Raw genomic sequence first — 13914 nt, 5'->3', positions numbered from 1 at the left:
AATGACTGTCGCGGGTCTGCGGGTTTTAATGTCAATTAAAGGTCATAAGGAGGATCTGCTCAAACGTTTAAAGCAGCCACTGTTGAACAACGACACTACTAAATGAAACACCTCCAGCAATACCCCATAAATCACGTAATAAACGCCCCAGGAAACACATTCACTGTTACCGGGGGCAGCATGCCAACGTTTTACACAATCGTACAAAAGTGGGATTTGAATTGCATTACATTGCAAGAAAAACAGTATGTATAAACTCAAAACGCAGAGCATAATGACAAGAAAACAGTCGTGGTTTCTGAGAACATGGGAGCTGGCAAGAGAGCCAATTGTTCCAGGAAGCAGGACCCTTTGTGCTGAGTTGACATCGCGCCCGAGTGCCTCACACAGAGACCCGCAGGTTCAGCGGGTGTCCTCCGATCCCACGACGAGCCCGCGGATGTCAGCGAGCTTCCTGTCTCTGGAGGGCAAAATAAGCCAACCCTACAGGTGTCTGCCTGAGCTCAATAGGCGCCTGGCCAGCAAGGTCTGCTGAAGCACGATGAGAAGAAACAGTGCCTGTTGGTTTTGCTTCCCTAACCCCCTTACAACCATGCTGTTGATTTTCAGTAAGTCTATTGGGGATATGAAGTTCAGCTTTCAGGCTCTCCCTGTTTGCTCAGAGCTTCCATGAATAAGGAGCATGGAAAGCGTTTGGCTGCATCTCCCAGCTAATTAATGACTCAGAAGAAGGAAATGTAGAGAGCAGGAGACGGCAAACCGTCAGCAGTGTGTGTGCGGTGTTCTGTGAGGCTTTAGCGACCTGATGTTCCAGAGTACATCTCATCACTGTATCATAAACCCAAAGCATGAATCTGCTCAGCTGCACGTACCACAGCCTCTCCATGGACAAGCGCTGGGCCTCCGAGCTGGAATTAGTCACCCAGTCCAAAGATTACGAAATATGAATCTTGCTATAGTTCATCGAGTTAAATGTAACCCCATACTGCTTTTGCAATTACAATGTGATTATTGTCCAAAGGAAAAAGGTAACACTTTACATTAAGTGTCTCTAATTACTGTGTATATACAGAGTAGTTACTTAGCAAATGCATGTGTACTTACGTATAATAACAATGTTATTATGCATAGTTACAATGTATTTCATTTTTTGCATGATATAATCCTAACCCTATCTCTAAACCTGACCTTTAACCCTAACTCTTTTCTGATACAAATGTGTACTTACATATATCATGTACATGTTAAGTACATTGTAACTATGCATAACAGCATTTCCATTCTGTGTATATATACACGTGTATTTACTATGTAACTACTGTGAAGAGACAATTCATGTCAAGTGTTACCAAGAAATAGTTAAAGATGTACTTATTAGTGTAAAACACCCATATTATAAAGGGTGGCTTCACGTCACATTGGCGTAGTTTTACTGTCCTATTACCTTTTTATTAAGCTTCTGAATGGAATTTCTCAAATGCTGTGTTTTTGGACAATGGCAGACAGCTGCTCCTGTACTAAAAAATGATGAAAATGCCATTTGAATCTAATTAAAAGTACCAGCGCTTGTGAAGTAGGCACATTTTTGTTCCCATGTTGGTTGCAGTGTCACGGTGTGGGTTGGGTTTAGACCAAAATGGGAGTGTGGGGATCCTGAAACCCAGGACACTGATCTCACAAGCCTGTGTCCGGCCAGAAAGACACAGGAAGTTGCTGGAGGGAAATCCTGCTCTTTGGCTGATGCTGGTTCACTGATGTCAGCAGGAAAGCATTCGCAAGGCTGACTGTGATTTAGAAACACATACAGTACTGTAACCTGCAGCGTCCCCTGTGTGGCTGGGGCTCGTTTTATAGCGCTGCACTGGGGTCAACCAGGCAAGACACTTTGGAAGGGAAGAGGAGTCTGTTTCTGTGGAGTAGACAGCAGCTTTAAGTGATCAGAGGGTTAGTAAGATCTAAACAATTCAAACTGGTCTCGTGGGGAATTGGTATGAAGTATACTGATAATATGAAAAAAAGAATACTATAGCGTACAGCTGCTAACACAAAGTGCGCAATCGGAATTCATTGTGTAGGGTATTGTACAGCAAGTACAACATGATTCATTATATATATGATCGGACGACTGCTGCTGTTAAATTGAAGGGGTCCCTATCGGATATTTTCCAGCAGTATGGAGTAGTGGTTAGGGCTCTGGACTCTTGACCGGAGGGTTGTGGGTTCAATCCCCAGTGGGGGGACACTGCTGCTGTACCCTTGAGCAAGGTACTTTACCTAGATTGCTCCAGTAAAAACCCAACTGTATAAATGGGTAATTGTATGTAAAATAATGTGATATCTGTATAATGTGAAATAATGTGATATCTTGTCACAATTGTAAGTCACCCTGGATAAGGGCGTCTGCTAAGAAATAAATAACGATAACGATATTGTTGCAGATAAAAAATACACTAATGAGACTCATATGCACAGTTAAGAGATATTGGTACACTTTGAATTAACTAAACCGCCACTGATTAGATCAATACTGCACTATTCTGATCCACCCTGTTGGAATTTGTTCAGAGTACTGATCGGAATTGGAACTAAAAAAGACGCCTCGTCTGTTTTTGATACTTCCATTCCATCAATTAATGAGTAATAACGTTTTGTAAAGCAGTCAGCAGCCTGGGTGGATTGGCAAGAGTCTGCTGTATAAAGAGCCCAGTGTGTGAGTATTAATAACTCCCCAGTCTTCATATATGAGGTATCACATTTGCACACCACTGACTGCCTGTTTCCAATCCGACAGACTGAACTGTTTAAGTTCAGCTACGGGGGCTGCAGTTGCGTCACTGTTTTCAGTCCTCCCCCGTGCAACAGAGTCTCACAAAGCATTACTGTTCACCAACCCGGCCCAGAACAGGGAGTTAGAAAAAGTGCCCAGGGAAATCCACAGTGCAGAGATTCAAAGCATTCTTTTTTGTGTGTGTGTGTGTGTTGCCAAATCTCTCTCTCTCTCTCTCTCTCTCTCTCTCTCTCTCTCTCTCTCTCTCTCTCTCTCTCTCTCTCTCTCTCTCAGCCAGCTGGCCCTGGCCTGCTTTACTTATTGAACATACACGGCTGCTGTTTATTTGTTTGTTCATCGCTGTTTTTAAGTAACCGAGAAAGAATGCGAAGAGCAATTAAACGAGAAAGCGGGCTGATCTGTGCAGCTTTTATTCAACTCCACAGGATGCCCGCAGTGAGCCAGCCAGCAACGCTGCCTTTTTGTTTGGTATACAGCTTTGTTACTGGGTTATAAACATGTACCTCCGCTGGATGTGGGCTAAATGCCTATAAAAGTGCCTAATAATAGCCCACACGGCTAACAGTAGAATATTAATAGACACCTTGAGTATTGTAAGCAAGCTGTGGCATTTCCTAGAAGGGCAAATCAATTTGTCTTTATTGCATACAGCAGGGTAATGAATAAGGGAGCATTTGGAACTAGTTTTAAATGTGTATACGTTATTAAGTGCTGGGGGAGTTAAGGGCAATACAATGTGACTGAATATTAGGCGACACTACCTCAACCACATATTTAATGAGGCCAAAGCTGCTAATTGTACCAAAATCCAAACCGTATCGTAGGGATCATAGTCCAAATGAGGCATTTCTACCTGTACTGTTATGAAGAACAGGTCCATTCTATTCTCACACTTATTAAAGCTATCTTGACTGGGCTCTGGTCCCAGGGTATCTCTGTTGTTTATTGGTAACATACTAAGTAGTCCGCCCCCGCCCACCCGCCCCCCCCCCCCCCCTTCCCCACCAAACAACCATTACAACTCGCAGTGCTGAGCGGGAGCCCCGGGGAGAGCAGGATCTTTCAATTAGCCGAGGGTTTGGACAGCGCTGTGCAATGGAAAATGACTTCATGGGGATTCGGAGCTGGTTGCCAGAGGGAGGTCTCTTTTCCAGGGAGAGATCCGCGCTGTTCTGGGATGAGGAGGAGAGGCAGTGTTTCCCAGCACGTAAATCCAGCCCGAGCTTCCCCTGGAGCTTCGGAGCATTACAAGAAGTTCCTCTTTACACCTCCAGGTCAAGCGGACCAGAGCTGGGAATGTGTGTGTGTGTGTGTGTGGGTGTGTGAGTGTGTGTGTGTGTGTGTGGGTGAGTGTGTGTGTGTCTGTCTGTCTGTGTGTGAGTGTGTGTGTGTGTGGGTGAGTGTGTGTCTGTCTGTCTGTCTGTGTGTGAGTGTGTGTGTGTGTGGGTGTGTGTCTGTCTGTCTGTCTGTGTGTGAGTGTGTGTGTGTGTGGGTGAGTGTGTGTGTGTCTGTCTGTCTGTGTGTGAGTGTGTGTGTGTGTGTGTGTGAGTGTGTGTGTGTGAGTGTGAATTTTACCCAAATTTGGGCACCAGGAGAAGTAGAGTTCCATTGAGTTCATGTAACCCTCTCAACACTTAACCTCAAAGGTCGCACAGCAATGGAGCAGGTAATCTAACTCTTACCAGCACACACAAAGTGTTTGGACAGCACTGTCTGAGCCACAGGGAGTTTAGCATATTTCCTTTTTTTATTTGAGATTCAGAGACGCTCCCTTCGATCGTGTTGTTTCCTGTTTTTCTCTATCCATCTTTTAACAAGTTGATAAATAATCAAATCCCTATTTTTGCAGTGGCAGTACATCCCCCTAATTCGCATTTAGCGCTTTTTTGGTAACAGCACGGAGCGTTGCATTTGTTTACTGCTAAAAACCAATCCTTAACACAACATGCCTAGAACATAACTGATCATTTGGCTTCAGCTTAGAAACGGATGTGCACACTGTGCTTCTGCACTCCAGACATCACTGCAACACAAACCCAGAGCACTGAACAGCGATTAGGCAAAGAGGAGCAAGAAACTTAACACGCAAGCTTTGCTGGACGCTCCCTTTGAGTTTCCCTCTCCGTGCATCTCTAATCATAAGCTCCAGTTCAACCATGGCTCTCTAGCGCTGATTTAACCCTTTTAGTCCTTCTCTTAACTGTTTCAAAGAACACTGTGGCCTGTGAGAAGGAAAGAAACGTTGAGAAGCCCCACTCCCTTGGCTGCAGTTGTGTAAAACTCTACAGTCTACACCCTTACCTCCTTGAGATCCGCAGCCTGGAGAGAGCTGGCCGTTAGAGCAGGTGCACATGTTGGGCCGAGAGCAGAAGCCTTCCCCACAGGTGCTCCTGCAGATCGCTGTGACAGAGACAGACAGACAGACAGACAGACACTGAGATACAGTCGTGTGCACATTACAACACCTCATGTATATCCTTTATATACCTGCATGAAAACCCCGGACAGTTATCAGTAGCAACAATAGGCCATCATGTGTGAAAATGTTAGACCACTTTGTGCTTTAAATAGACATCTTAAACAACTTCTTAAAAGTCTTTTACCACGTGTGGCTCTGTGTTCCTTTTCTCTTACTATTTTAAATTAATTGCATGTGTGGCCTATTAAAGTCATCAATTACTAATCAAATACTAATTTGCCTATTTTGATAATCTTCTAGGATTTTCACTTCCAGTGGCTTGAATTCACACGCACTACAAATCAAACACAGCAGAAGAAATAGGGTGTTCTAATAGATTTGCACACTCCTGTATATATAGATATAGATATATAGATATATGTACTGCAGAACATCGTACAAGGGGTGAAGAAGGAGGCTGTGCATCAAGTGTTGAGTGTGATTAAATAAAATCAAATGCTGTCAGATAATGCCCTTGTCACTATCTTATTGCAATCGTAAGCACTGGTATGTATGCCTGACACATGTTTGGTTGATTTTGAAGATACTAAGCTACAATATAAAACGGCTCACAGAGTCTGGAGGGCACTTACGGACGATACACTGGTTCCCTGCAGGAAGCGTTTTCCACCCGGGACAGCAGTACGAGTGGAAACGGGAACCGCACACATTGGGTCTGCAACAGAGAAACAGTCAGGGCATTAGAGTTTCACTGAGTCCTGAGAGCGAAGACCGAAGCACCCAGCACTGTGCTTACTGAGCAGCCTGGCTTCCACAGGCAGCGATTATGAAGTCCTTAACAAACATGGTAAATTATTATTATTATTATTTATTTCTTAGCAGACGCCTTTATCCAGAGCGACTTACAATTGTTACAAGATATCACATTATTTTTACATACAATTACCCATTTATACAGTTAGGTTTTTACTGGAGCAATCTAGGTAAAGTACCTTGCTCAAGGGTACAGCAGCAGTGTCCCCCACCTGGGATTGAACCCATGACCCTCCAGTCAACCATTCCTGGTTCCGGCTCGACTACACCACTGCCAAAGACCCCCCAGTGTTCATTTAAGTGACCCCATTTTAAAATGTATTTGTACAGTTTATCCTGTGGAACCCATTCCACTAGCACTAGGCTATAAGGAAAAACACAACCTCTAAACTATGCCTCCTAACTCCAGCGCTCTATATAAAAAACACCAAATCGTGTCACCAAAGCTGCTTGCTTGTTTTATCGTGTCAAAACACCATGTGCCATTTATATAGCTTTGCTGGGATGAAAGACACAATTTCAGTCAAAGAATGGTTTCAAGCCACTTCCTGAAAATGTGTCTTTGTGTTCCCTCAGCTCAAGCCAAGCACACAAAGGTTTGGGTGCGCGCCTTCATCGCTGGACACTGATGAAACACTTATTTGTTTTTCCACTTCAGACTTCCAGCACACTGCTAACATCCTGATCCCCATTCACCCTGGCAAGACTTAAGATACTTAGAATCTGACTGAGACCAGTAACTGCAGTCTAATAGGAAAACCAGGCCAGAGGGAACAAGGAACTAACCCAGAGGGACCCACTCCAGACTTAAGAGGTCCTCAACACTCCATACCCACGATGCTCATGGTTCTTGTCTGCATTCACATACCCTCCAACATTTGACAGATGAAATAGGTACACTATATTGCTGATATTAGTAGTAGTAGTAGTATAAGGTTAGAGTGCATTTAAGGTAGTAGTTTTGTTTTTTTAAACTATAAAAACTCAACTTTAAAAAATACAGCTACAGGCAGCAATGCAGCGTTATATTTTTCAGAATTGATCAGTGTTTATTTCATGGAGGGGGTTTAGTGGAATGAAATGATCACGTCATGTAGAGACGGCCCTAACCACTTTGAGCAATTAACAGGTTTCTTTACCTTTTCATTAAGAATCTCGTTTGGCTCAAAAGTAATCAAATACACCTCGAAGGACCTTTGACCCACCTTTAGTGCAGTCCCTTAACTGCAGAATTAAAACTGTTGGAAGCAACAAATGGGGGTTATACACAGCAGACGCACCGATATTTTGGGTCATAATGTATTTGACTACGTCTTCAACCAAGAAAGTGATCATGTTGAGCTCTCTTGCCAGCAGTCTGCAATCCCTGCTCGCTCGCGGATTTATCTCAGTATTGGAACGGCACTCAATTTAAAAGGGATTAGCCCCTCCTCCTCCTGTCTCTTAACATTCCGCAGGCCCTTTGATGTAACCACTGAGTCGCTGGCTCTCCAGCTCGTTAACTTTAATAGAATCCTTTGTCACGTATTTAAAAAAAGAAAAAAGAAAACATCATATCCAAACACAGCCACCTCATCAAAAACCCAGAGGACTGGGAGAGAACATGCTGCACAGTGCACAGCTGAGGTAGCCAGGCAGGGGTGCAAATCGATTGGAAAATTGTTGCTAAACTGTTTGGAAAGTTTAGCACCAGAGAGCTTACTGGTGTTAAATTATCAAACCCCTCCCTAATCAAGCCCCCTCCCCCACTCCGCAATAAGCTTTTAGGGTTTTGTGGATGAGTGTGCAGGGGGGGGGTCATGTGACATTCTGGATCAAACGTCAATGTGCACGAAAGTGGATGTCGTTCATTATTGGAGTGCGGGAAAGCTACACAGAGAGCTGAGAAACACAAACATGTCAAGCAACATTCAATATATAAATATCCCCTAACCACAGACTGTCAAGGATGGGAGAGCGCTTGCAAAAGACTTGTCAGTGAAACCACAGTAAAACAAAACCACATTCACTCCCCTCTACCAAACTGCAAGTAACTGAAAACACCTGATTTTATTATTATCAGGGATAACCAATGAGTCTCCCCTCCTTATTCACGCAGCCTATATCATTTCGAAAACGCAACTGCTAATGAATGGCAAGCCAAGACGGTTCAACATGTGTTGATCGAATTGTTGACAAAATACATTTCACAGGCTAAACAAATGCAACTGTTTATCCACGCAATGCTTTATTTTAAGGCAAGTAGACAAACATGCCTTCAAACAGGCTTTCATCAGTGCTGGATCTCAATTCTAAGGGTCCATAAACACAGGGGCTACAAGGCCAGAGGCTGGACATCAAAGACTTTGGAACTGCTGCCCTAAGAGCCATGGCAACGATGACCCGTTACCAACCACAGCTAAAGGTTGAAGGTCACCTCATTGACAGCTCACTCACACAGTTAATGGTGAGTCTGATGCTTAATTCCCTGTGGCACATTCAGCCCCCCTGGGTCAGGGTGCCTCAGTCATGTGAGACTCTTAAAGGCTTAAAGACCATGAGGCCTCTTTGTGTCACCTTTCTGGTCTACACGGTTCATATTCGATCCTTTCCGTCTAGACGAAAGCTGGGGCCACGGCCTTTCTCCTTCAACACAAGGAGGTCTCAGTGACTTCTCAATATCTGTGGGATTTATCTTTCCAGCTTTTTACATTATCAGACGCTGCGCCCTTAATGGAGTTTGTACGAAGCAATCCAGCATGGTACGTTACACAAATTATTCACGTCAAACGCTTAAGCTGTTTCCTCCAATACCATTTCCGTCAGCTGTTTAATGCTTTACAAGCTCTGACGTTTAGTATATAATGTAAAACAGTCAGTTCAGACTGTCAGGTCGAGTCACCAGGTACATAGTAAAATTACAATCGAAAGTTATTAACAGCTATTACAACGGGATAGATTTCCTGTTTACTGCTCATGTGTTCTCAATGCAGCTGCCTGTCCCATACTAGACTACACCTCTACCAAACTCCTTCTGTGTATCAGTTTGACACATTACAGGTTTTATGGTGGGCTTTATCAGCCAGTGTCTGGGTAACAAGCTCGACTGGAATGGCTCAAACTGCTATCTATGCAATGGGAGTCTGATTCCCATCCCTGCCGATTAGTGGTAAGAAAACAGAACTGGCGGCAGAAAACGCTGAACAAAATCTTCTACCTTCATTAATATCGCCAAGCAGGGCAGGCAACATCCAAAACATCTCCCCAGTGAAGAGTGCTGGCTCCCTCAACCCGAGAGCCTGGAGCTCATTCAAGCATAAAGCCTTAAAAGAACAGTACACATTCTGAACCATGCTAGCTGGCATGGTAAGCATTATAAATGAATTATCATAATCCAATGAGCTCATGGTTTGGAGGGTTTGATTATTACAGGGTTGTGAGCTTAACCAAATCCCTTCGATTATTGACACTGCCAACTTCAACAGCTCTTGATGTAATTTACATTTTCCTAGAGAGAGAGAGAGAGAGATAATGGTTCCCTCTCTATAAATTACAATATCCTCTAAACCATTGTTATTTAGCATTTTACAATTTCCCCTAAAGTGCATGTAGGCCACCAGGCCCAACAAGACATCTTGTCTTCTCAAACTTTTTTTGCCTACTAATCCCTCACCCCCCCCCCCCCCCGCCCCCTCTCTCCTCCACCCAGTCCCAGGAGGGCTGAGGTTTTCCTGCTGGTGTGAACTCCTGCCCCCACCCCCATACCTACCCCTCCCTTGCAGTTACCTCAGCCTGAAACCATTGCAACATTACATCACTCCTTCACACTGGCCTTAAAGGGCCACGGGCTTGCTCTGAAAGCATAGCTCAGCAAAACTGGCTGGGGGGTTGAGAATGACATGGACGCAAGGAAAGGTGGGCAACTAATAATGAAAGCTACTAGCTGGGAGAGTGACGTGTGCGTTAGGGGCCGTCTGCCATTTGATAGCCAGTAACACATTAATATACAATACAAAAAAATTAACATCATTGACATTTCTTCTCCTTTTAGTAAAAAATAAATAAATAAAGGCAAAATGATCGTGATAAAAAACATGAAAGCCCCTGCATGAGCCTGTTGTAATATATTACAACCGGAGATACGCTGTGCTCAGGATTATGTGGTTATAAATCATGAATCATCTACAGCTATGACCAAAAGCTTTCCACCACCCTAGAGAATGAACTCATTTTGCTCCATAATGTCGAATGAAACCTGCTGAATAATGTTACGTTAACATATTGAATTACACACCGCTTTGTAGTTTTCCATCTACTTTGAAATGAAAACTTGAACATAGCTTTGTTTTTTAATGATGTCTCAATCCTAAAATTCTAGGTGATGCAAACTGTTGGCCACATCTGTATACAATGTTGTTTCTTTTTCCATCTGTTGTGTATTGACTCATTACCCAGCATTCAATCCTTCCTACAGCCAAGGAATATGGCCTTCCCTCCCCAGCTTCATGTTTCCTCACTTACTCAAACACAATCTGGAACCACCCGAGGGTCAAAGCAGCTCTAGGTAACAGCCAACAGGCTCAATGTTTTGATTGGTTTATCAGTCAATCACTTTCAGAGCCCCAGCATTTTCAAATCCATTACAAACACTAGCAATACTCGGCCCTATTCAAATTAAGCTTCAACTCATGAATGTTTTTTTTATTGGTTTTTTTTTGTCTGTTTTTATTAATAAACTGCAGCTTGATATTTGCTGTTCTAGACACAGACCACTTGACCTACACCAAAGGAAAATAGCAAGTCAATAACCAAAAGGTTCTCGGTGCAATAAAAGTAATGCGGATGTAAGATTTTTTCTTTTTTTAAAGAACTGGCTGGAGATCCTAACTGGGTTTACAGAGCTCGCTCCAATTTGGTGGCCCTACCTCCACGTTTCAAAACCAGAGAGCCGTGGATACGAGAGACATTAAGACATGTGTTGTGCCTTTAATGCAGGCCTGCTTGCAGTTGTGAGGGTAGCTGACATTGCCAGTGCTTCTGCTGTCCCTGCTTGGTGTATAAACAGAGCTCCCAGTGTAAATTAAAAAATATCTAACAGTCCGCTTACCCCCTGAGAGACTCCTGCCCCCTCCGCCGCACCCTGTTAGCGATTTCTCTCTCGTCCGGCCCTGATGAGAACCTGCTGGCCTGGAAAGGGTCTTGGCCGTACACCGACGGGCTGGAGGCCCAAAACACGGCCGTCCATCCCAGCAGTAGGTTGCTGAGCCACCACGCCCCCATAGCCGCTCCTGTGCTTGCCGGGGGTCTCCTGAAACACACTGGGAGAAGGGGTTCACTCTCGAGGGACAGTCACACTGCTCCGCTCTGCTCTCCTCTGCCCTGGTCTCCTACAAACAGTGAGTCCCTGTGTTAATAAGCTCCAGTCCTGATGAAATCCAGTTTGGTGCCTGAAACATAAATTAGGGGGGCGGGGGGGGTAGGACTACAGTTAGTATGAGGAGCTTCCAAAAGTATTTAATATCCCCCTTGGGGAAAATGTTCCAGGAAAAAGAACATGCATATCCCCTAGTAAACATGACGTGCCTGGATAACCGTTAAATTCAGGTACATGTTTCCCAAAATATAGGCTTCTTTAGCCCCATTGAAAAGTGGGGCACCTTACCTATTGACAAACTAAACTTGAAACATCAATTATAGGAACACTCCTCTAATTAAATAATGAAGTAATCAATCAATCAATCAATCGTGGACTGATACTGGTAGTAGAAATATGATTTTCCTACTGGCCTTTTTTTTGGTGTAATTGACTCTTTAAAATTAAAATTAAAAATGTCACACACACACACACACACATATAGCACTGCGAGTTCAGTGTCTATTATCTTCCCCCGTTACACCCTGTCTACAGTGGCTACGGTTTGTAACAATCAATAATGAATTATTTGCAGTATAATATTATTGCGACAGTCTCTCAATGTGTAAAAGTACTGATTTAGTTTGACAATTAAAAAAAAAGAGACAAGCGCCTTCAAAATTCTGTCAAACATGTTAACAGAAAAAAAAAAAAGTTTTTTGACTTAACACAAAGGTTCCACGTGATGTGCAAGTTATAAAGCACCGTGTTGCAAAAACGATAAAATACTGCATACTTTATGTCTGTGTGTGTTTTATTATTATTATTATTATTTTAAAGCAAATAAATTTTGGTAGGGCACGCATTTTGCTGACAAGAGTCTTCAGTAGAGGCCACATGAGATTGGGTGAGTGGGACAGAACAAAACAGCCGACTGAACAAAGGACTGTGGGCGGGTTGACGGAACGGTTTTGTGCTCGGCTCAGGTATCAAAATTGTGTCACCGAGGTGCAGTTTCAGACAGCAACTTTATCCCATTTTCAAAACTAAATCCGCCTTCCAGATTTATTGTGCATGTGTCACTATGGTTTTAACATTAAATAAATGAGACCAGAGTTAGATTATATATCTCTGGAACAAAGCGAATAAGCGTTGTAACTTTAAAAGACGATTTTTGTGCAGCATCTCCGAACCACAAGCCGTGGTTTATTTAAAACATTTAAATGAATAAAACGACGAGAAAAATCGTCCACTTGATTTGAAAAAAAAAATGTATTCATTTTTCCGCCATACATGAAAAAACCACAAAAAAAGTTGTTTGAAAAGAGACACGGCGATTTTCTTTTTTTTTTTTTTTTTTAAGCAGGAACTTACATCTGGGATGTATTGTCCAAGTAGGTCTACCGGACTGGAAAGCACAGTACCGTACATAATTTATCATTTCATGATTACACAATATGAATTAATTAAAATAAGTTGTAAGTAACAAAAGATCACACTGAAACAGAAATTGTACAGAAAAAGGTTACACCCACGTATACGCTAGATCTTCAATGAACAAATCGGTGTACAGTAAGTTTAAAATATTAGCCTGTATACAATAATAATAATAATAATAATAATAATAATAATAATAATAATAATAATAATAATACATAAAAACGTATTTTCCTTGTTTGTTTCAGTCAAGCTGATCAGACAGCTATAGGGGAAAAAACTTTTAAGTTTTGCACACACAAAAAAAAATCCCTTTGCAATTAAAAGTTTAGGATAACTTATGTTGTTGTTGTTCTGTCATTCATTTGCATAGAAAGAATCGAAGAGAATGAATGCGGTACCTTCAGATCCTCGGGGCGCCTTTTCCAGCAAGCAGTTGTGTCCGGCGTCGCTTTTTGGAATGGGGATGCGGGGTGTAGAGAGGGGAATTAAGCTGTCCCAGTGTGAGAAAGGGAAAAAAAAACGTAACGATTTACCCAAATTGGGAGGAGGGAGGACCTTCTCTCTGCACGAGAGCACAGGAGACGGACTTCAGGGCAAACCCACCGCATTCCTCAAACTAAAAAAAGTTTTAATTCTGTAGGGGGGTGGGGTAGGACGAGAGGTTAATTTTGGGAACAGGGATAGAGTGAGACAATAGACATTATTACTAGTTTATATACAGTAAGTGTTTTTTTTTTTTTTTTTTCAAATTGTGTGGTCGATGGACTCCTTTTTCCATATGTTCTTACAAAGGTTGTTGCACTGCATATATTTCTGAATTGGGGGGCATGTGAAGAAGTGCATTAGTTACACTGCAAGCCGCTGGCGTTTGCTCTGCTAGCATATTGCATCAGGACCCAGTTCAGTAGGGATCACTGTGCTCAGAGATTGCTGTCACTGCAATCAGTGGTCTGTCAGAGGGAAATGATGACATTGCAAAGGTATGAACATTGACAGCCGTTCATGTTCGCCCTTGGAAAGCTGTGATGACTTTACTCTGTTAAACCGGCTGTACATAGAGTCGTGAGAACTATAGAGCGTTACCGTAGCGATCATCCCAGTCCACTTGGACCGGTTCTGGTT

General features: G+C 42.9%; 1 protein-coding gene across 3 annotated transcripts in view; it reads right to left on the bottom strand.

The window, feature by feature from the left end:
• Positions 1-13316, bottom strand: part of LOC117401413 (fibrillin-2-like) — a 57077-nt gene extending 43761 nt beyond the window's left edge. The window contains exons 1-4 of one of the 3 annotated variants that reach the window (XM_059015266.1): positions 13191-13316; positions 11107-11446; positions 5840-5922; positions 5090-5188 (exon numbers count right to left, since the gene is read on the bottom strand). In XM_059015266.1, coding sequence (XP_058871249.1) covers positions 5090-5188; positions 5840-5922; positions 11107-11279 — 355 coding nt within the window. In that variant the 5' untranslated portion in view covers positions 11280-11446; positions 13191-13316. The remainder of the gene's footprint in view (positions 1-5089; positions 5189-5839; positions 5923-11106; positions 11447-13190) is intronic. The other 2 variants (XM_059015268.1, XM_059015267.1) reach the window with 2 other exon arrangements.
• Positions 13317-13914: the final 598 nt, after the last annotated feature.

This window comes from Acipenser ruthenus, chromosome 49 (assembly GCF_902713425.1).
Source record: "Acipenser ruthenus chromosome 49, fAciRut3.2 maternal haplotype, whole genome shotgun sequence".
Taxonomy (NCBI): domain Eukaryota; kingdom Metazoa; phylum Chordata; class Actinopteri; order Acipenseriformes; family Acipenseridae; genus Acipenser; species Acipenser ruthenus.
This window is presented reverse-complemented; position numbering and strand designations above follow the sequence as displayed.